The sequence below is a fragment of the Epinephelus fuscoguttatus genome, linkage group LG3 (assembly GCF_011397635.1).
Source record: "Epinephelus fuscoguttatus linkage group LG3, E.fuscoguttatus.final_Chr_v1".
Lineage (NCBI taxonomy): Eukaryota > Metazoa > Chordata > Actinopteri > Perciformes > Serranidae > Epinephelus > Epinephelus fuscoguttatus.
Window position 1 is genome coordinate 21149077 of NC_064754.1, and position 24676 is coordinate 21173752.

The 24676-nt window shown below is 43.0% G+C and overlaps 1 protein-coding gene across 6 annotated transcripts in view; it reads right to left on the reverse strand.

Moving 5' to 3' along the window:
- Positions 1 to 593: 593 nt before the first annotated feature.
- bnc2 (basonuclin 2) overlaps positions 594 to 24676 on the reverse strand; it is a 190177-nt gene continuing 166094 nt past the window's right edge. For 5 of the 6 annotated variants that reach the window (XM_049569609.1, XM_049569608.1, XM_049569611.1 and 2 more), the window contains 2 exons: positions 13592 to 15996; positions 594 to 6389 (listed from right to left, as the gene is read on the reverse strand). In XM_049569609.1, coding sequence (XP_049425566.1) covers positions 5567 to 6389; positions 13592 to 15996 — 3228 coding nt within the window. In that variant the 3' untranslated portion in view covers positions 594 to 5566. Of the gene's footprint in view, positions 6390 to 7475; positions 7550 to 13591; positions 15997 to 24676 lie in introns of all 6 variants that reach the window. The other variant, XM_049569613.1, reaches the window with a different exon arrangement.

Here is a 24676-nt window from a genome sequence, read left to right on the forward strand (position 1 = left end):
TTCTTTGACTGATATTAATATTCATAGATGTTAATATTCCTCATTTTGTGTGGAGTCATACATGACAATATTGATGGTTTGCTGGTGCTCAAAGCTTTCATAGAGGGATGAAATGTGCTTTTTCATGTGCTTTTTTTTAATTGCACTAAAATTGAAGCCAGTTTTACATAAGTTTAGTATATATTTTTCAATTGCAGTGCCTTCAGCAGTGGGAAATTTAATTTAATTTCAGAATGTGATCAGACAGACGTGCGTTATGTCCTTTGTTTCCCTCCTTCAGTGTGGCCATCTTACTAATTTGCTAAGACCAGCAGCACCTTCTCCTCATGCCAGTACATCTTTTAATAACTCTATTAATCTAATCATCCACTAATTGGTCAAGATAGCCTTTTCCCTGGTGATTTTTATCATAGAGCAATTAAGAGCCCAGTAAAACCTGCTGAAATCACAGTGTCTTGTTAAAATGGCTTGATTGACACATCGGGGCTCTGCCATGTCTTCCAACATTACAGAGAAGGGTGTTTTTCCAAGCTACTTTACTTTAATACAGTTGAAAATAAAGTTTGAATAAAATTGCGATGAGAAAATGCCAGTGACTGATAAATCTTTAATATAAAAATTGTACAAGAATTCTGATACAAATTACAAGAGGTATTTGGACAAAATATGAATAAAATTCCATTTACATCCCAAAACCCTTATGCATTTTATGCAAAAACCATAGACAGTTATGATACAGAAACAAATACAAGAAAGGCAAAAAAGAAAGAAAAGAAAGAAACAAGAGTCTTTTTAAAAAGAGGACCTTTTTTCCCCCTCCTGTCTGCAAATGGGAACACCTGTTTAGGTGACATACAGTATTCATGAGGCTTCCAAATCACCATTTTGACACCAAAGTGACGCAAGCTCCTCTGCTCTGTTTGTTCTTTGCAGTGCGACGATGTAGCCATGCAACGCTATCGAGTGCCAGTGCCATAACACAGGCTTTCTAAAGACACAAATGCATTGGATACACAAAAACACAAGTGAAAACAAAAATCTAAATTCACCAGGTCTTCAAGCTTATTTATACTTTAAGACTGTAAAATATAATTGGCACAATGGAAAACATTATATGAATTCATTCTTGACATTTCACAGGTTCCAGTTCAAATTAACAAGGGTATTTCTTTTAGAACATAACACATGAGACTGAAGCATCTGTACAAAATACGTGTGTTTTTCTTCTATCTGCATATTTCTTATGATGTCCCATCAAATATTTGAATCCCACTTTGTTCAATGAGCTACATTAACTGGACAGTTTGCATGCGGTGTCACCTCTCGCCCTCTCCGCTCACACCTATTGTACTCACTCACTCGCTGTGTGACGTGAACAAAACGGACAGTGATTAACAGGTCAGCCGCTTCAGCCGTTTGCCATCCACTTCCCCCTCTGCGTGCTTTGTAGAATTACAGAATAATTGATGCCTGACGCTCCTCTAATCAAATATTAAAGATTCACTCCAGTGGTCTGGGCCATTGAGGCGCTCTAAGTGACGTGTTCCTGCGGATCCACAGCCCGGTCACTAGGTAGCAGAATGCACCTGGGTCCATGTGGTTGGTAGAAGGAAGAGAGACAAAGATTGGATTGGGGGCTTTCTCAGAGGAGAGGGGGGGGAATTGGTGGTCATTTCTCAGAGGAGAGGAGAGTGTCGGGGGGAAAGGGGTGGAAATGTGAGGGGTGGCTCAATCGCTCTCTAGCAGGCAATCTAGAAGAAGCTGGCGATGACTCCTGGGGAGTCCTGGCCCTGCTGCTCTCTTGCTCTCCAGACTCCCTGTTTCCTCTCTTTCTCCCTTGCCTTGTTAAGTGACTGCCGGGAGGCTCCAGCCAGACCACTTCTAAGCCCCATCCCTTTCCACCATCTCTCCCTTCTCTCTCACTTGCCGTCTGTCTCCCTGTGTATGCTGGACAGTCGTTTGCATGTTTTCACGGCTCTGTTTCAAGCCTCTTGCAGCTCTGAGCTCTGCTGGCATGACCAGCACCATGCAGGACTCAGAAGGAGCCCGTAGGAGGTGGGAGAAGGGTGTTGTGAGGGAATCTCTTCTGTGATATTCAGTTTTCTGCCTGGCACACACAAGTACACAGATAGAGGTCGTGCACTGCAGCTGCTGCTTGAGAATTGGACAGCAAGGAGCAGGACATAAAGAGAGTGGTAGGGTCTGAAAAAACAGTCTGAAAACTTGTTTTTCTCAGATCAAGAAGGGCATAGAAGCTGAGGTTATTTGGGCAGAGAACATATATATAAAATTTGATATGTTTGGTTCGAACAGCTTTCTCAATTCTGGAGAGTTCAAATCAATCTGTGAGCTTGCTGGCCTTTTTGTAAGATTTTTGTTTAATTAATCAGTGTCCTCTTTATTATCCGTTGGATATTTAAAATGAAGTAATAATAATAAGAGCTTTCCATGCCTGACTCAGTGCTTGCCTCCACCATTCTCCATAATGGAATATCAGCTTTCTATGTAGTGGCAGCAGCTATAACGTTAATGCTAGATGGAGAGTTTCATTTCCTGTGGTGAGAATACGCTCTACATTTCTCTGCCCCTGTCTCCTCCATCACTAGAGGTTAACAAGTCATCTAGTTCTTGTCATCTTTCTGGCCTGTAAGTAGGAAGCATATGTGCACCACTCTCTTCTTTGTGTGTGTGTGTGTGTGTGTTTGTATGTATGGTTGTGTGTGAGAGAGACAGCTGTCAGCAGGGTTCCTGGAGTAGCACTTTTTTTTTTTTTTTATTTCTGCCAGAGCGAGGGCCGGGGGGATTGAATGAGTGAATGAGGCAGCAAGCGCCTCAGTGAAACCCACTCCTGGGAGAAGGCAGGGGTTCCTGTACTCAATTTTCCCTTCACTTGGGATAAACAGGCAATTACCCATCCCTTTTTCCTATGCCATGGCCGTCCGGTGAACTTAAGCATACACTATTAGTGTGTGTCCCTGTAGGACCTGCGCTGTGGGGTGTGGAGGTGGTAAGTGAGTGGCGGGTTGAAGAAATGGGTAAGGCGGTTGTTAAATGACTGCGCTCTGACAGACAAAGAGAAAACCAGAATGAGAGAAAGGACTTGAATTGAATTATCAGCGACCCTGAATAAGAATAAGCACACATAGAGAATGAATAGATGAATTGAATTGAGCTAAATTGAATGGGTCAAATTGAATTGTTGAGAGCACACAGTCTCCTTCCTTCTTTTTCTCTCTCTGTCAGTGTCACAGTCTTGTCAGCAACCTTGGAATCTGTGCAGTGTAACGAAGTGACAAGTGAGTTATTAGACAGAAGAAGCTGGAATGGCAGGGACGCCTCCAGGTAACGGAGAAGCAGCACATTTTTAATGATCGTTGCTGTCATCCTTTCCTCCCTAGTCAGCCTTCCACCTCCGCAACCTTTCCATCAGCCTCAGCTCTCTGTCTCACTCTCTTTATCTCTGAGAAGAGAGGACTGAAAACTGCATGTGTCATATAGGTGGAGTCTTAAAAAAAGAAGACATACAATATTTCACTGGAATAGGTCATGTCTATATTGCAAAATGGCTTAAGTATGAAACAAATGGAACTCAACACTGTTATGGATGTAAGGTGTTGTGAATACTGTACAGCACACCACATAACACTGCATATTTTTCCCTCTGTGTGTAGCACCAGTCAAGTAAGAGAAGATCTCCTTGTATAGTAACACATGGCATCGCTAATACATTGATAAACAAGTCAAACTGAGGAACAATCTCTATTTTTTGTCTTTTTACAAAAAATATTCTTATACTGGACAAAAACATCTCCATGAAGATACATCACCCACCAATAAATACCCCTTCCCTTGGCTACTTTGCCCACTTACTGGAAATATTTGTACCGTAAGACAGTCATGGACATGTTAAAAGTGGCTGCAGACAACAGCCAGGAAAATGGCAACATCTTTTCATAGAGTACATTTGTAGCCGACACTCAGCAATGGAAACCGATACCGAAAATATCACAGCAAAAGATTTAAGACTCAAGTGCATCATATTAATCCAATGGGGCATGATTTAAGTACACACTGTCACACTGAAAGAGCTCTTCTTAAGCAAACACTTTTGTTTTGGTCACAGTTGAATGACTATTTTCATCTTTTTTCTCTTTTTTTTTCTTCTCAAATCTACGGGGCAGCCATATTTCATTAAGATGCCTTTTGTGAGAACAAACATGAGTTCTTGCATCAAACTTTGTTTGACAATGTCACAATAATGTCATGCTTTACAAAGATCACCCCACTAAACCTCTAAATTAATTATTGTGATCATACCTGGCAACCGTACACAAATTGAACGAAAAGAGGAGGCGAGACTTTATCAATATTTAACTCCTTTTGTGTTGGTGAAACAGCAGTTTATCTTCAGTCACACTTGGATTTGTTTTGAGGCAAGACACTTTGGAGACACTTTCTGAATACATTGTGTAGCGATGGGGGAAGATCTCAGGTTTTTGTTCAGGGAGGCAAAGACGTTTTCTGTCGTGAAACTGTTTGAAACTGAGCACGTGCAAAAAGAAACTGGCACAAGTATATGTTGAAGGTATTATCAATTACCTTGGCACTGTAGCCATCAATGACCCCGAACAACACCTAAACTCACCATTGCAAAAGTCCTCATTATAATAATATTACACATCCCCTTGTATAGATGCAAAGTGCAAAAACTGAATTGGTATACTAAAGCTCATAAACATAACAGACAAAAAAAATCCAATAGAAATACAGAGAATGATATCAGTGTAGGAGCCTAAAAAAGCATGCCGGCAACCTCTGAATATCTAACAAGTAGATAAAACAAGTCACATGATATTCTTTTTTTCCTAGGACTCAGTTTAAAACGTGTCTTTGAAGCTAACATAAATGAGTCAAGCTAGTAAGATGCTACCTCTTTCTTGCCTATAGCTGGAAGTATTGTACTGGACTGTAACATAAAACCATAACGAGAGAGAAAAAAGAAGCAAACAACCATCAACACAACTCTTTTACACCAAAAGCCTCTTGGGACATTATTTACAAATGAAGCTGTCATGCTTTTGTAAGGGGTTCATTTAAAAGCTATCATTACACAAATACAACAAGAACGTTTTTCTTTTTTTTCTCAATACTATCATTTCTGCAGGCAAAGTCACAAATAAGAGTCTGAATAGATTCTTTGGAGACGGACATAAAAACAAAGTGGGGGGAAGTCCGAAAGGAAAGATGGAGGGGCTTATGAAAAAAAAACACAACTGGAGTTTTGTTATAAAGCAAACTCCATGCGCAAGAGCGCCATCCTGTTCTTCCAAAGAAGGAAAAGTCAAAGGTCACAATAATAAACTGTATTTAGAGTCGATGAATTTTATAGAGGGAGATAGAAATGTCTTGCTATGACTTACAGAGGACGGGCAGGAGGCATACAGGCATTTAGCTTGTATTTGATGGCCCTGGGCTGGGATTAAAAGCTAATTTGAGGAGGAATAAGGATGAGGAATGAAGGGAGGAGCGGGCCGACTGACAGCAGGGTCGAGTAGCAAGTCATTATTTAGTCTATTATTGTAGAGAAGGGCATGTTTTTATGGAGGTTGGGGTTCTGAGAGTGTCGGTTACGGCTGCGCACAGAGCTGAACACCATGTTGCAACCAGGGATTTTGCACTTGTGCATCTCGCGCAGGTGCACAGTCTTGTAGTGCACACGCAGGGTTCCTTTGTTGCTGTACATTTTATGGCAGATGCTGCAGAGGATCCCACTGCTGCCACCGTTACTGCCCCCGGTGGGCGAAAAGAGGAATGGCGAGGAGGACGGGTCCAAACCCTCACCATGTCCTTCTCCTCTTAGTTCTCCAGTCTCATCCCGATCCCTTCCTTCAGCCCGCCCCTCAGCATGCTGGGAGCAGTCCTCCCCCTCACTGTTGCCCTCCTCCTCATCCTCTTCTCCCTCCTCCTCCTCCAGATCATCCAATAGGATGCCTTCATCGCTGCCCTCGTCTGACTCGTGTGAGGAGTGGACACTGCTGCTGGATTGAACACTGGAGGTGGTGCTCAGGTCCAACACCATGTAGTCGTCAGGCTGGCCCTGGGAGTAGCCGTTGGTGTGGTGGTTTCTAAGGTTATGGTTGAGAGGGTGGTGGGGATACTCACTGCTCATGGGGGAACGGGCATTGTGGTGCAGGCCAGTGGGCCGGAGGCTGGCGCCTCCGATGCCCATCCCGGCCATAGGGTCCAAGCCCATGTGGTGCCCGGCGTAGATCTTGGCCAGTAACTCGGCTCGCAGGTCCTTGGGCAGTGGCGGGAGTTGGGGGTCCAGGACAATGTCGTCCAGCTCTTTGGTCAGCAGTTTGCGGTGCAGGTTGATGTTGGAGCTGTGCCTGTGGCGAGACAGTCATAGTTGTAAATCAGAAGGCTGCCAGTCTATGAGGAAAGTAGATTAACTCTAAAATACAGCACAGCCACAGTGTTTGAACACATATATTTACACATCCAATAATTTATTTTTCATATTGTCAACTTATCATACTTTTGTGAACTGACACCAGGCTACAAAGAGCCAATATCTAGGAAACGTTACACGTGTGATTATTGTTGCTATCAGTCGAGGCACACAGACAGTCACACAGAAACAGAAATTCATCCTGCAGCTCTCCTCAGAAAAGTGCTCCAAGATCGCACAGAGAGAGAGAGCATCCTGCTAGTGTTTACCACTGTCAGCATGTCTGCACTGCACAGCCCTCAAATCCAATAGACTCTGACTCAATTAAATACTCCACCATATTGAATGGGAGTTTATCAATTGATTCGAGCTGTGGTAATGTGATAATCGAGGGGAACTGGATAGCATATTAGCACTAGGCCCTGACAGCATTATCGCATTCGTTCCCTATTGGAGGTGGCTTAATCGAGCACCTCAATGAACATGTCTTTATGTAGCCCTGGATTTAATTAAGACGGGCATTTTTCCCAAACACAAGGCGAACTGTATCGCACAGTGTGCTATAGCTGATGAAAGAAACTAAGTAACAAGTGCCATGCTTAAGCCAAGATACGATTAGTGAGGATTTCAGTTAGCATACAAAGCCATGCTACAGGATGCAAGGTGACGTGGGCTTGAGAAATCGAATTCAATGCTTTCTCGCTCCAATTTCACAGTTGCCAAGTCGGTCTAAGAAAACGGGGACCCACTGCACACATGTCACAATAATACTGCATAACACAGAAAGGAAACTTAAGCAACTAATGACCGGCATCAGGTATGACATACACAAGGCCCATTCCTCTCATATCAGGTCAGCACTTACATCAAATAAGAACAAATATGCAAACACTCAGTGCCTTTAATGTGAGGGGTTTCCATGCAGGGAGGGCACATGTGTGTAAAACAAAACAAAAAAATAAATCAAACGGTCATCCTTAGCAGGACGGGCAAAAATGGAGTCACAATGGATAGTAGAGCTTACCAGCAGTGGCAGGGTTGATGCAGTCAAAAAGGGTCCCTTTCCTTTAATTATTTACTTCCCTATCCGACATTGTCCTGCAAGAGGTAGAAATACATTCATTTGAGGGACCCTTTTCTGTGAACCAGGCAACCAGGAGCCCGTCCACTCAAGCATCGTCAGCATTGAGGAGAGAGAGAGCGTGGCAAATCGATTGGCCGTGGCTGTCACTGCATGTGTGTGTGTGTTTGCACGTGCTTTGTCTGTTTGTATGTGTGTGAGTGTGTATGTGTGAAAAACAGAAAATATACTACTTCCATATAGCGGGACTTCGATCAAAAAGACTATATAAATCCTTTGTTCTTTTTTATCCTTTGATAGTACAGTTGCACCCATATGGTGTTAGCTTATGGCTAAAATATGGGAGTCATGATTCAATGTCTGTGGCGCAGTATCCCTGTCTAGTCAAACACATGTGTGGACGCTTGGCTGTGAGAGGTCAGAGTGTTTTAAAACAGCCTGAAACATGCCATTATCGCTGATCAGTATTTAAGTAAATGGACACAATTTCTGAAGGGATACCAAATGTGAGGAGGGGCCACAGAATTGCTCAGTTAGGCCTGAAGCTCAGGATGCTGTTGATGATGCTCAGGTAGGCAGGTCCTTTGCAACATGTCTCCATCTCTATAACAACACCTTCTCACTGCTAATAAGCTCTAAGTTAACCATGGCTATCTCAGTTTTAGATATTAAAGTCAAACATGCTAAATATCATGCAGTAAGTAGTCTGCGCTATAGCTACAGTAGCCATTTTAAATACTCAGAAATGCACACCACATTGTTAGAATACAACAATATCTCAATGAAAAATATTCACATTTCCTACAGCTTTTAATCCATTGTACAGATATATGGAAATAAAATAAATGGAAAGAAAAAAAGTCACTTTGATATATCATTTGTAACCATTTGGAAATGATTTAATCTCAAGAGATGAAGAGGAGAAAAAGAGCCCAGTTCATGATCATTTGCATAAATATTATTATTTAACTCCTGTGCTGGCAATGCCTCCTTGCCCTAAATAATCAAAATAAGTCAGCTGAATCCACACACAGTGGGCATAATGCACTTATCCCTTCATTTATCAGATTTAGACTTTCTGCCCCATTTCCCACTCCCCTCCACCTCCATCACTCCACTCCAGCACGCTCTGTCTTTCCTCCCCCAAACCCAACTCCTCAGTGCCCCCCCTCCCCTTCTCCATCTCTGCCTCCCTGTTGGCCAGTAATGCGGCTGGCAAACCAATTTGACAGTCTCATCTTTGCCCAAAAGATGGGGGAGGCCTCCAGAGAGCCCATTTTTGACTGTGCAGAGGAGGTAGAGCGAGAGTGTGCCTGTCCCAACCGGCGTTAATCATCTTTAGGTTCATCTGATGGCCCTTGCCCTTGTTTTTGTGTCAGTGTGTGTGCATATGCGTGTGTATGTGTGCGTATGTTGTCTAAATGGCTCATAATGTGTAAATGAGATGGAAGGCTGAGTGGTGTTAAACTGACACGAGTGGTTCTTTGTCTTTCCTGTCATTTGGGTTGTGTTATGAGGTTTTAGGTGTAAGTGGGAGGACAAGAGTTTTAGTAACATTTATCACTCTCTGTCACTGTTATAATATACTTTGCATCATCTCGGTCTGTTCAACAGCACAGGCTATCAACAGTGATTTGAGGATGAAATAAATGAGTTCATAGACATTAAATATGCATTAAATATCACATGAAAAACATCTCCATGTTCTAGAATTCGACTGATGACAACATGCTTGCAGAGGCATGTATATGTTATTTATCTGAGAATGAAATAAATCATCTTATTCTCTTCAAACTACATCACAAGGAAACTGATAAATTAAAGGGATGTAATATTTTTTTCTGCATTTTAATCATCAGATATTTTGATCTGGGGTGAGTGGCTTTTGCTAACATATTCTCTCTATGAGCAGCGTGCCCTTTGTTTATAAGAGACAAACAGAGAGCTAATTGTGAAGCAGCGGAGCCGGGCCCACATGCCGTGAGGGGACCGAGGGAGAAGGGAGGGAGACAGAGAGGGAGGGAGAGGGGAGGAAAGAGACTCTCCAACATAATTAACCTTCACTCTCTCCGTTTGCAGTGGCCCATGCAGGGACCATGGGCTGCGCGCTGCTGCACCATGGGAATGTGGAAGAGGGAGGACACCTACTTGCTGTAGCGACACAGGAGCAAGTTAAAATGTTGGAGTGAAGGTTAAAAAAAAAGAGAGAGAAGCAGGATAGGCTGATAAAAATGAGATAAGTGAGGCAAGTCTTGTCAAACGGTTTGAAAAATATGATTAACGAAGCCAATAATGGTGATGATTGCTGGTACGCGCGTCTTCCCAGCAGTTAATCATGCAGCTTCTTCAACACTTCTGCCGACGCTGCTTGCTCCCCACAATAAATATGCAATCATTTACCTCCGTGCAGCAGGCGGCCAGGAGGCTGGGAGAAAACACCCCACTGTAAAACCACACATACACACACACACTCTTATGTTGGTCTCTGTTTTACACTCAAAAACACACACATTACATGCTTGCTCAAGGGCACATTAAATTATCCTTTCCTGCATTCCTGAGTGTGTGTATGTACAGTATCTATGCGCACTAGTGTTTGTGTATGAAATCCTACAGTCTCCTAAATAGGGCAGGGATCCAAAGTGAACAAACATTAGTGCTACTTTTTTTTTCCGTGGCAGCACATTTACAGTGCATTCTACTCTGACAATGTCATTGGCTCTTGGTTGTTTTTCTCAGTAGATCAAATGACCTCTCCTCCTTTTTCTTCTTCACTTTGATACCGGAGCTTTTGATGCTGGTGTCTGATGGTGTGTTTACGTGCCTTTGGCTTTTCGCTCGGTCAATGGACTAATCAGATATGCAGAGGTACTTGGACTTCCCTGTTGCTGGATGTCAACAGCTGTGTTAGGGAGGTACTGAGAAGAGGAAGCCAGGCAGGGCTGCATATTGTAATGCTGCTTTAGCATATATTATTCAGCTGCAAAAACAACAACAAATAACCAGCTGGTTTTACCTTCCTCTGATTGAAATTCAGTGTGGATATTATTCTAAGGGCTCTTTTTTATTCCTTAAAGAGAATTACTTTGCGTTAAGTATTAAGTGTTTCAGTCCTTTATGTCTGAGGTGGAGAGAGCTGCTTACTGATCATTTCTGCCAACGCTTTGAAAAAACTAATTAGGAGAAATACTGGAGTTTGACTTATCTAATTTACTAGTAATAAACATTCTAAAGATTATTTTGTGCAAACATCTTTGTACATGCAGTTTAATCATATCAGAGAATATGCTCCTATGAAAGCAACTAAATTATATCCCTGTTTATTGCCACCGTTCCACTCAAACATACATTATGTCATTACAGGATTATCTGGGGACAGATTTGATGAGAGCCCTGTTTGTGTATTGACTCGTCTCAAAGCCCCAGGATTCCTCCAGCGATGTAATGTCCGTCTTTCTGTTGTTTTGTTCCCTGTTTGAACCAGCGGCACAGTAATATGTCCCATATGCTATCAGGAATTTATCCCCCACGGAAAAAGTATGGAAACAATAGTGTGCTTAGGTCTCACCCACCCAGAGCTATACTGCACACCCCCCCAGCTCAGAGATGCTTTATGTTTGCAGCAGCGATTGTCCCTCCATGCTACAAAGTTATCTCTATCTCCCATATGTTCTGCCACTTTATGTGTTTGAATGGCATTTATATGCTTGTGTTTCTCATCATGGAGTCAAACTGTCACACACACGCTCACACACCTACAGGCTGACACAGATAGAGAGCGAGCATAGGAAGAGTTCATGTTGAGGTGCTGGCTTTTCTCTGTGCAATGTGGTCTAATCTTTGAACCCTCTGTGCCTGTCTCAAGCACTCCAATCACCCCTGGCTTTGATACCAAATGCCTGGCTACATATTTGTGAGAATGAACCTCCCCCATGCCATCCTTTTTGATAATTTTTTCACTTCTTACTATTGTCGCCTCTTGATTTCAAAGCATCCACTTTAACACCACTAACAGCCTGAGCAAAGTCTGCTGATTACCAACAGCAGAAATTTTCAGTTTACAAAACTCTAAGGTGTAACTCCTCTCTGCTATATAAATATATTTACCTTGCATTGCTTATATAAATGTACTCTGGAGCTCTCTTCTTGCCATAAGGCTTTTAATTTTTATGTCCAACAATTGTTTTGCAGCATTAGGAGACTAACTATGAAGAGACAAGGCATATAGAAAAGCAAGTTTTCTCTTTTATCTGTTTGTACATATATATTTTCATCCGCGCGCGCGTGTGTGTATGTGTGCATGCACGTGTTACACAGCAGGTGGGTCATGCCTAAGGCGTTCTCTGTTCCTAAAGCCTTGTCAAAAGAGGGGAGATAACAAACTCACCGGTGGCTGTACACCACACTGTGGCAGTGCATGCTATAATAACACATCCTGTCATCTTGCCTCTGTCGGCACAGCTGCGTCAGGTGAGCAGCAGGGTTTCACCTTCACTAATGCTAACTTGTCTCCTGCGCTGCTCCCCCTGTTCCCTTCCCACATCCATTCTGATAGAGTCCCGGAATCACCTGCTCTATTTACATGCTGCTAATGAACAAACAGTGGTAGGAACAGATGCCACCGAAACAACAAATGTAATAAAAAGGCTCAGGGTGGGAAAGGACCAGTGAGTTCAGGTGGAGGGAGGTAGCCATGGTGGAGGAAGAGATGATGGGGGTGCAGAGCCAGTGTGTGGGTGAGACAAAACACGGAGGAAAAAAAAAAAATTCTCTTTAAGATTTGTTTCCCAACTGGAAACATGTAGTGAGTTGCAGCGTGCACCTTACTTATATAAAAGTGTCACTTGTCACAGATGTTTCAAGCTAAATCATTTTTTTAAAATATATTTTGTATTCCCCTTAAAGAACAGAATGAGTAAGGCTGTTATGTAGAGCAGCTGAGTTCTGTTAAAAAAGATAGGGAGTATGAGCATGAGAGATATTTGCTAGACTTGAGGTGCTGTGTATTTTTAGAGAGAATTTACAAATTGTGTCAAGGGCCATTTTACACTATGTCCCTGCTGGATGTTTACATGACTGGCAAGGGAATATGATTTTCTGTGTCGCCAGACCTGTAACATGAATTCACACACAGCTGTTATTTTGAAACCTATTCAATTTCTCTATTATTAGTAATTTTAAAGGATATTGTTACTGGCATTTGAAGGATTGTGAAATTCTGCCCATGAAGCATGTCTGGATGATGGCCAATTTAACACTTAAAAGTGCTCCAATGATGCAAAAAAACAATTTTTGGTAATCCCTTAGGGAGCCTGTGCTTGCTGAGGGCACAAGTGATGTTATGTACCTCCAGCATGTGTTATGGCATCAACCTGCTGCCACTGCTACTACTATTCTGCGGAGTGTGTGTGTGTGTGTGTGTGTGGGATGGATATGTGCTAACAAGCCCAGGTGAGTATGGCTAGCCTCACCTCCTAATGCGCTAATAAATGCAGTGGTTTGACAAACCGCTGTCTATGTTAATATATGCGCCTTCACCTCCCTGTCACAAGATGAGGTACATGTAGTGAGGGCAGGTAAATAACACACTGCAGCTGCAGGGTTGATGGGTACCACGTAGTGCTTTTTTGAATGTGTGTGTGTGTATGTGTTTCTCATCCTGACACCCTACTTTTCTGAACTCTGACTTGACAAGTAGCAGATGCCCCTGAATCAATTTTATAGTGTTGAATTAGCTAACAGATGTCAAGTGATAGCCTATCCAGGTAAATGTCATAGAGTAATGAAATACTGGAGCTAAATCTTGTTTTATTAACATGAAATGAAAAGGCAATATCTCACAAAAATGCTAGTATCTATTGGACTATTATAACACAGCTTTTATAAAACCACTATATCCTTATAAAAAAAAAACTAGTATATTCTGTGGAGTTATGTTGTGTCGTTACTTAAAATATCAAGGATGATAAAGATTGAATTAAACATTTCCACTGAACCTACCTGCGACTGTCACAATTAGATTAAGTTAAGTGGTTACATTACCAAGTTCTAGCACTAACCTGTCTCGGCTCCGCCGGGAAGGGAAGGCAGCGTTGCAGCCAGCCACAGTGCACACATGCATCTCTTTGAGGTGCACATTCTTGTAGTGCAGTTTCATGCTATAGGAACTCTTGAAGCTCTTCTTACACACGTAGCAGATCTTGGGGTCAGGACTTGAGCATGGGTCTCCTTCTGGTGATTGAGAAGAAGGGAATTTGGGTGGGCTGGCACCATAGCCCATCGAAGAGATGAAGCTCTCATGCAGAGCAGCCATGCTTGCAGCAGCAGCAGCTGCCGCCATGCCTCCATTATAGAGGCCATACTGGCCCATGCAGAACATGTCGTAGGTAGGATCGTTGAGTTCTTCCTTAATCTTGATAGGGGGTTGATGAGGGGAGGGTGAGGAATGAACCTTGCTTTCCATTTCCTTTCTCAAATGGGCTTCCTCACTACCCTCATCCTCCTGTTCCTTGTCCTGACACTTTCCACCCCTGCTGTGTTTTTGCTGTTCCTCCACATCTATCAGCTCATCTCTGTAGAACATCTTTGAATCAGAGGTTTCTGATTCATTCTCAAAGTCTCTCTCATGGTCCTGATCCTCAGAGGTGAAGCTGCCCATACAGCGAAGCTCGCCTGAGCCTTGAAGATCATTTCCACCCCTGCTCTCACTGCCAGTACCTTCTCGGCATTCATCTTCACTCTGTCTCATCATGCCTCTCAGAGCTAGGCCAGGGCTCATCTCATCCTGGGAAGGGGATTGCTGCCCACTACCACCACTGTGGTTACCATTACCACTGCCACCGTTGTTGTTGCTGTTACAGTTACCATTCATTTTGACATTGTTGTGCAGAAGAGACGAGTGGTGGTGGTGATTATGGTGGATGTCATCATCGTCATCATCTTTATCGTCATATTCGTCTGCCACATCAATCACTTCCTTCTCAATCTTTACTGGCATGCTAGATTTACGAGGCTTCTTTTTGGGCGTGGGGTCACTGCTGCCAGTGTTAAGGTCATGATTGGCACTAGGTGTTTGTATGCGGTGGGACATGGGTCCTACCTCTGACATAGGAACATTATTGTGTGACGCCGCTGCTGCAGCAGCCAGGAGCTGCTGTTGTTGGTCCATCAGGGTGGTACTGTTGGTGGTTGTGGGCAGGATGGGGCTGGTGGGCAGTGACACTGGAGGACTGACAAGGTCTGCAGGGGACAGTAGTGTGCGGTAGAATGGGGGCACTGGCTGGACAGGCTGAACTGACTTCAGGGAAGGGAACACCAGTGGGCTTTGTAAGGGGGACTGAAGCATAGGATCTACAGGTGGAGTAGTGAAGCCCAGTGGTGGCCTTCCAGGGCTGGTGAGTGTGAAGCCACCATTCTTGGTGCTTGAGATGACAGGTGTACCAGTGGTTGAACGGATGAGGTCCTTGTCGCGGTTATTGCGCAGCATGGGCATGTGCAACCGTGGATTGGGATTGGCACTGTGGCGGTTGCGGCTGCGTAGTGAGCTGAACACCATGTTGCAACCCTCAATGGTGCAACGGTGTTTGATCTTCAAGTGTACAGCATTATAATGTATCTTTAGTGTGCCTTTATCATAAAAGGTTTTGCCACAAGAGTTGCAGCAAACACGACCCTTGCGTGAGGTGGATCCCATTCTGCGCATGCGATGCATCTTGGAGGAAAAGGAAGCATGGGTGATGGATTTAGATTGCTCGTCCTTTACAAAGTGGTGGTGGACTTGGTGGTCACTCAAACTGTTGGGTTGTTGAGGTTGATTTTGGGACTGCTGTTGGCCCTGCTGCTGCTGCTGCTGGAGCTGTGACTGCTGCTGCTGCTGCTGCTGTTGTTGAGCCTGCTGGGTGGAAGGGGTTGGTGAGATAGGTGATGCCCTGTTGTTGGGCTCTGTCTTGGGTTCAATGTTGTTCATGGATCCCAGGGCTCCACGGCTAGGGCTCTGGCCTGTACGGAAGGGTGACAGGGACACCTCTGACTCACTGGTGTCTACCTGTTCACCTTGGTTTGGCAGGCTGGGTTCCCGCAGCCGGAGAGCAGACTGCTCCATAGGCAGGCCATTTGGGGGCAAGCCGAGCATGGGAGCAGAAACTGGGTTGATGTATTGGAAGGGCAGGAGGAAGGCTAAGCTGTTGGGGATGTTTTCAAAATGGTGAATGCTTGATGGGCTACTGTTTTCCAGATGTGTCAGAAGCCCCGGGCTGCGGGTTCTGTTGTTGCTTTCAATGAATGTCCTAATCCCGGAGTCTGTCTTGGAGGAGGGAACTGTAACTGCCTGACCTTCCTTCTCCTGAATGGCCATCAGCTCCACAATAGACTTGGTCTCACCAAAGCGTAGGAACTGCTGCAGGGTGATGATCTCCTCTTCTCGGGACATGATGGTCCAGCGGTCCAGCACCTTGCCTGCAGCATCCTACATGCCCCAGAAGAGACAAGAGAGAAGACCAAAATACAAACCATTATTGATTGTGCATAATCAGTGTGGTCAAAGGAGAAGATAGAGCAGGGGTTAGTTTGTAAGGGCGAGCTTTTCTGCTCATGAAATTCAAAGGCTCCTGGAGCGACAAGTAACTAACAGAGCTTTGTCGAAAAAAAAAAATATTTTTTTTTTCTTCTAGAAATCAGCCCTGCAATTGTGAGCGTTACTCGCACAGTGATGAAAAGAGTTTAACTGAGTCTCATGCAAACAAATCAAAAGCACTGAGGTTGGGTGATAAGCAAGTCTCTGTGACTTCCAACATTGTGGGGATGATAATCTGTGAGACTAACAAAACAGCTTTGTAAAAGATGTGAACTCTTGCTGGGAGTCCCTCTGTACACAAACTGTACACTACCCCGGGATATTTACAAAATTGTGTGAGCAAGAGAAGACATGGCAGAAATAATAGCATAATTAATGCAAGCCACTAATCGCACCTTGGTTGGCAGGCATTTTTCTCAGTGTATTCTCCATCTCTAAGGCAGTGAAATGCTTGAGGGAGGATGGGACTGCTACACTGTGTATCAGGGAATGGCTTTGGACATTTAAAGAGAAAAACTCATGTTTATTTAAGCGTATGCCTTGACAGTGGCATTGAGCTTGTGTTCCTTTCATTTGACAGGCTGCATATTTATCATGCTCGTATGTTATTGGGGCCTACAGGATGTATAACCTGTGTTACGTTAATTTTTAATCATATCAGTATGTTAATACGGTTTCAAGGATACACAACCTTAAATATTAATGGTGGAATACTTGGTAATAAAGAATCGTGTCATTTTGGACACTGTCAACTGGTGATACATTCTCAGTTGAATAGGGCTACGTATGAAAAAGGGCAGAAACATAAAATATCAAACATAAACAATAGATAATTTATATTAATCCCCTAGCATTTCAAGTTCCTGTATTTTTGGAGACTTGGGAATGGTGAGAAGCAAGTTTCCATCCTAAGAGACCAGAGCTATTCAGATGGGCGTCATTCCAAATAGAGCACTTTTCTTGGCTGGTGTCTTTTGGAGATGTGCTATTAATGGCTAAAAAATATTAAGACTCTGTGCAAATGTGAATATTTTCAAACATCAAGAGATGGCAAGGGATTCTGGGAAAAGAATCTTGGCAAATCCTGAGAATTTAGTTTGTGGTTGAGCTACTAAGTTTGAGCCAGTGAATGTTCAAGCTAGTGCTTTTGTCCTCTTGTATGAACCCACACCTAATCCTGATTTACGGCACTGACGACAGGACTCTTAACAAAATTATCCTCTTATAGATCTGCTGCTACTGCTATAAGATGGTTTAATATGGGTGTTTGTGTGAACAAGATAGAAACAGAAGCAAGAGAGAGACATAGTGTAAATACTTCACACACAGGTTCCTGCGGGACCAGGCGCAAGTGACACCAAGGGAATAACGCAAGCGATGACAATTAGTCACAGTGAAATGGTAACATTTCATATGTGCTCCTAGCTGCTGGCATCTATAAAAGATAAATGGCAACTCTGGTGAGTAAAAAGCTGTAAAAACCAACATCACAAAGCACAAAGGGCCTGTAAGGAGAAAACAGAAGATAAATGTTTAAAGAGAGGGAGCGAAAGAGAGATAGTACAGGAGGAGACACAGAGGAAGAAGAGCAGAAAAACAGAGAAAATAAAAGTGTGAGTGGTTTCATATCATGCCCTCAGATATACTGGAGAAATAGATTCTTCTGAGACGAAACATCAATAGTCACTGGGGTATTTGTTGTTAAATATACATTAAAAAACATTTTACACTTTCATTCTGTGTGCGCTCTGGAGTTTTTGCCTGGAGGTATGACTTTAAATTCTAGCCTGGGCACTATTATTTCATACTGCATGGCCATCTGGGCATTAGTACTTCCATTTGATTTAATTGAAACAAAAAAATGAAAGCAGATTAGAAAGTGAATCTTTAAATAGTTCCACAACCAGAACATTTCTTAAGAAATTATAGTTCTAAGAAGTGGGGCAGTCTTTTAATATTTCCAAAAAAGAAAAAGAAAAACATTAATTTGTGAATGTTACACATGCAAATACAGTAAGGTGGCCTACAATTACAACTCTGATTAGAACCATGAAAAATTCTAAATATAATATAATGGTATTACCTAATGAAAAGTGTCTCGGATCAATAGGCATTAAATAGCAATGGAAAGTACTTGTTTTTTGGGGGGGGGGTCATTGGTAGGCCACATTTAATTCAATTTAAGCCAATTTAAGACATCTTAATATCAATTACCTAACTGCCCCAGTTTGTTGTTTGCTCGTCTAATTGAGATTGAAATAACATTACAAGAACCACAAGCTCTCAAAAAGGAGGTAATTTTAATGGGAGTTCCATTAATAAATGCTAGAGATTAGTCTCAAGCTATAAGTGAGCTTTTAATGATATTCATTAAAAGAAAACTAAAAAGCTTTGCAAGCTTATACACATCAACAAAATCGCTTTACCAAAGTCCAAACCCACATGCAGTTATCCAGCCTGGTCTCAGTCACTGACTGAATCAAACAGGGTTCAGATATTTATTTCATCCTCTACTAGTCCTACCCTGTGCCTCCACTTCCCCACTCATGAAGTCAAACAAAATGCCAAAACACAGTGACACAGGCCAAACTGCAACCCATTAGTGTTAGGAAGGGCCAGCCAGCTGTCAGAACAGGTCAGCAGTTCTGCTCTGCACTGGACCCTGTCTGAGAGGAGGCTATCCAAGCACTACTCGTTCACTGGTCAATTGAGTTTTGGAGGCCGGTCAACAAGCGTTTGGGCAGGGGTCGGCCTTGGAGCACAGAGTCAACACAAATTCAAAAATGCTCTAGAAGAGGATGTGAGGGGACAGACTTGATTAAGGTTCAGTCTGTGTGGAAACTACTGTGTTTTTATGCCAAGAAGCCTTTCAATACATGGCTGGTTCTTAAAGGAATACCTCACCCACCAAATGACCATTTGTATATCAATTAGTCATGCCGAGATACCTTTAATATGTGACGAAAACTTTGTTTTTCTTCACATGTCTCCACATAAAATGGCAAACATATTAATTTACTGATTTACTGATTGGGGACCGCATTTAACAACAACAAAACTATATCAAAACATCTGTTTATAAACTCTCACACAACTTGTGCAGTCTAATCTAACTCACATTTATCCAGCCATATGCTCAGTACTTCCCATGTTCGGTACACCACTACTATTGAAAACTGAACGGAAAATTAAACATACCTATGCTGTTATGCTTGCCTCAAAGCAAGTTTTAGTGAAAATGCATGTGCTTGGAAAGTACTAAATACCCAATTAGACAGATGAGACTTGGATTATACTGCACAAGTTGTGTAAAAGTTTGTAATCAAATGTTTTGATGTTTTTAAATGTGGTCCCCAATCCTGATTGACAAAGGTCTGAGGACCGAAACGTTGCTGTTAATTAAGTACTTTGCAAGTTAAAGGACAGTGTGCGAGCACCTGTTTTCTTTTTGTCCCCAGTCAATCAACAAATCAACGTTTGCCGTTTTCCATGGAAGCATGTGAAAAAAGTTTTCTTCACAATTCAAAGTAACACGGCATGACTAATAGATACACAAATGGTCATTTTGTAGGTGAAGTATTCCTTTAAAAGCCACTGCAGCACCTCATTTATAACAACTATATTTTGAAAGATATCACTTTAGTCGCAATGTTAAATTCCAAAAATGGTTAATGCAGGTAACCCCCATAAAAATGAATAAACAATCAAAGATGAGAGAGCAATATGCATGTTTTAGAATGAGTATATAAAGTATGCGTTGACACACATTTGCAAACACCCTGTAGTCCTCACTACAGTAAGTCTCACAACTCCACTCCCCTGCATTAGCCTTGTGATGCTGTGAGAGAAACAAATATGCCATTAGAAGCACTTTTACAAGTAGGCACTCATCTTCCAATTAGCTTAATGTGGCCCTCTTTCCCCTATATTTTCCAGGCGTGCCCCACCTCTTCTTGTACACTCCCTCCAGTAAAATCTCATTAATCCACCCCTCCCCCATCACCCCCAGTGCTATGACATATTAGTCTGTCATTATGCATCCCAGAGTCCTTTAAACAATACAGCTAAACCTCTGTTTGCCAGGTTAATGACTATTAGCCAATAATTACAGCAGAGAGACGATGGAGTACCCACTTTATCTGGTGGACAGCCTGCTGCTGTTAGTTTATTTTATCTTCCTGCATCCATGTCTCTCAGAATTAATCTAGCAACGGCTGTATTTATTCATCTCTCCGCCGCTGCGATGCATTCTTAATTCATGGCTGTCTCTAATACTGTGGTGCTGGATGTTGTGGAGTGGGTGTGTAGTGGGGTATCCACCTTGCAAATTGCTGACAATGAGGATGAGCAAATGATGGCCTTGTCATGGGCCAGGGCACCACTGTCAGTTAAAACAAATCAGGCAATTATGCAATTAGTAGGTTATGGGCTGGGCTGTATTAAGAGCCGGGGTGTGCAGCGTTGTTAGGTTGCATGGTGTGCATTAGGGATTAACAGCTTAACATGTAATATGCTTTTCACTAATCATCACCTATCATACTCAATGACTGAGTGTATTTGGAAAGCAGTGGAGAGAGCTGCCATGCTAAGCAAACACTGTATTAGCTATAAATACTTCCTATTGACCTGTGCCTATGTACAGTAGATCAAATGGGAGATCACTGATCCTCATAGAGCGTGAGTCATATAATGTCAGTGATATTTACATTTTCATGTTTACACTCGCACATTCTGTGTAGGATGATGCTACACTGGTTCCACATTAACACAAGTCAACTCGGCCGATCATAAGAAAGTATCACTTGTAGTTGGATCAGTTCTCACAATGGCAGAGTGAACCATGGGAACCACATTGATTCACCAATCACCTTTCAGTGAATGCGATCTCCACCAAGCCTCGAGGGAATCCCCATTGATCCCCAGTCCTGCTTTCAGATCCAGTTCCTTAAAAAAACTGCTCTATCCCTGTGTTCGCCACTTCAAGGGAGGTTAAGCAGAAGTTCCTTGTGATCTGAGAAGGTCTTGAACCTTGGTGCTTCCTTTTCCATATTCTGTTTCTCTCCCCACCCCATCTCGGGCTGTATGAATAATGCAGAGGATCTAGTGGCGAGGGGTGCCATGGGGGATGGGTTCACGCAAAGCCCACTGCCTGGAGCCATCACATCAGAGGGCAAGAGCTCCCAAGACACAGGCTGCTCCCCCCGTTGGCTCCCCAGTGGCAGGTCAGGGGTCATGTGTGAACAACCAGCTCTACTTCTTCCCCTGTGATGGACCACAGGGAAATCAGTAGCTACGTCCAGATGTGGGTGGAGGACATTTGTAGGAATCATAGAGGTTGAAATTTACACTCTGTGATCATGGTAAATTCCTCCTTTATGCTCTGCACATCAAAAGACTTTGTTAGTTTTGGATGTGACCTTGTGTATCTACCTTAGAGGTTTGATGTTTTCTAAACAATAGAAACATTGATTTGTATATTTATAGCAGGATGAAAATCTACTGTACATGGGCTGTCTGCTGCTGGTGTACAAGATGACGCTGATATATAATTTACAAGGCACCAGTAAAGACATTTCATCCTGTCGTCAAAGACAGACTGAGCAGTATCCCTTTGGACTAATCAGTCACAATCATGTCATGTTGTGGTTGCTTATTACAGGGACAGGCAATCCACAAATGAAGCTATCACACAGTGGACTGTACCTTTAGGAAATATGCACAAAAATCTGTGGTAGCTTACAGTATTGTGTGTTTTACAGCTGCCTTCCATTGCATCAGATGGCAAAAAAGTAACCAAAAGCAGTGTAGCAAATAGTTTTATTCGTAAACTTTCCCACACTGTCTCTCTCGACATGCTCCGGAGAGTCTTGTGCAAAGAATAGCATACTTGTGTCTTTTTATACTTCAGCAGAAGACAGCCTTGATGTCTTCCTGAATGTGGTCTGGTTTTAATAAGTGAAAATTTGTAGTTACACTTTGTTGGGAAATGAGCTACATCAGATAAAACAGCTCAAAGTCAGGTCACAGTGTGTTGTACTTTACCACCACCTATGTTCAGCCTTTGTGCACAAGCTTCAATAAATATGCCAAATACAATCTTTTCTATCTGTAATTGCTAAAACACTAATTTCAGCCTTGATGAAAAAACAGTCCACTCCTTTTAAAGACAGCTGACATGGAAATACAGGCAATTCAGTGAAGTCCAGATAGGACCCACAGCACCAGCACCCAATCCTGATTAAATCTTTGAACAGTTCTATTAAAGTGTGATTCTCATTTTATAATTTAATTAACAGCCATGCAAAAGGACATTGCCTTGGTTAATATTATGTCCATCACTGCCAGAAAGGAGAGCTTCCTGGACTCTAGTGTGAGTAAATGTGAAGAGGCCACAGGGCTTATTTCACCGGGCCAGACACACTGATCAACCAACCGGCCGCGAGATACCCTGCCTTTCCCTCTCAACCTGATTTAACTCATGGCTTTGGTTAAAATTTCATGACTGTGTGTTAGTTGTTGCTAAGGGCACACTAATCGACTGGAGTGAGATTTATAGTGCAGTCGCAGGCTGCAAGGATAGGGAGGGAGGGGGGTCTGGTGGGGGTTATTATAGAGGACTCTACCACAGACGGGTGAGTCACAATCTGGCACATCCCTGGTTCCAGGTGGCCTTTAGTAAACAGTTTCCGTTTCTTTTCCCACTGACTTGTCTTTTTTCATTATCTGTTTTTGAAAACAAACCCGTCATTTTAGAAAAGGTCCTCTAACCTCTGATTCATCCAACCCCCCTGACCTCCAGCACCACCATCACCACCCTTTTTTTGTTTTAAAGCTGTCCCCCGGCATCTTTAAAAAGTGGAAAGGACAGTCCTTTGGCCACAGCCCAACAGAGGTGCAGATGGGGCGGCACATGGAAGCCATTTCAAGCCCCGGTTCGCTGCAGAGCAAAGTTGGCTGTTCTCTGAGTTCAGAACCTCTGAAGAACCGCCTCGCAGCGCTTACATGTGAGCAACGTCTGGGTCTGGACTGATGTATTGATTCCCTGTCTCTTTTCACAAAGCATACACAATAACGTTGGCTGGCCTCACCCAACTGTGCTAAGGAACCGTAGCCGCGGTCAATGTGTAAAACTCAGCGGACCTAGCACTGAGCTAGAGGGGATGCCTCAGAGAAGAGGGGTGGAGTGATAGAAGCAGCGAGGGAACGCCTGATGGTTCACATTAATTGAGGATGATTCGTGTGATATGCTGGATCTGGCTGCAGCAGCCAGGTCTGTCGTGGGCCTGGGAGACAGATGTGGGGGCCGCTGTGCCCCCTCCAGGGCCAGTGGAGAGCAGTGAGGCGGCTGAGAAATGGTCTGTCTGTCCAGTGTGTGTGTGTTGGTGGAGATGTGTGTGTGGTTGGGGGGGGCTGACAACCTGCTTTTCTTTCTCTCTTATATCACATCTCCTTTGTCTTGATTACTATTTTGGCAGGAGGCTGCTGCAGAGAAGGTGCATTAACATATGCTCACAATTTGCTCTTTGGCCACAAACGTACATGTTTGTACTGTGTCTTATGTATCAGTCATTTCTGTTCCTCTTTTGTGTAATACCCGCCCCTTATCACATTATATCCCCAGGCTAGTAATGAGGAGAGAAACGCAGACTTTGATAAGTGACGGCGCTAAAAAAAAAAAAAAAAAAAGTTCAACTTAGAACCTGATAAAAGCATAACTTTATTGCTAATGAAAACTTTATATGAGGGCTCAGGCTCATAAATCCAACATATGACACATTGTTTCTGACTATACTGTTTATAAAGTCTTAAATGTTGTCAGCTCCAGTTGCAACCATTTCTTACACTGTTCCTGAATCTTCCTCTATAGTGCAGTACCTGGAACATTTATCTTGATACAGTCAAAATAATCCACACATCACTTTCACTTTCACGTCACTGTGTAAAAGGAAATAGATGTGAATGGATAATGTATTGTACCTCCCAAGTCATTTTGCTTTGGTCTGCCTGGGAACAGATAGAGGTGTCTGTAACACACAGACACACTGCATTAGGGGAGCTTTTCAGATTTCTCCTGTGCTTTTGCTATGGAGCATGCAGGAGGAAAGAGAATAAGCTAATGGACTCTTTACTTAATGTGATCAGAGCCATTATTGACATGCTGCCAGGAAGATGCAAGACCATTAACTCGAGCCTCTCTCTCTGGTACCTTCCCTCCACCCCACTCCTTTCTCTGACAGTATTTCACTGCCAGCCTGACTCGCACACTGAGGAAGGGCTGCTAGGGGGTCTGGATGCCCCAAAGGAGTCTGTGTCTGTCATGTTAACTAGGAATCTGACTGTTTGGCCAATTGGCAACAATGTGTTGCTCTGGACTCTGTAATTGTAAATCATTCATAATGTTTTCTCAGATGTTAAAGGAGGATGTCGGTGACTGCCGGACAAGTGCTCCAATTTTTTTTTTTACAGTGTGTCCTGATGGTGTTGTTGGCTCAGCAGCCCATCATGCAACATCTTGAGTTTTAAATCAGCCTTTATTGTTCTTGTACATGCTGTCACTTCCTTTTTTCTGTTT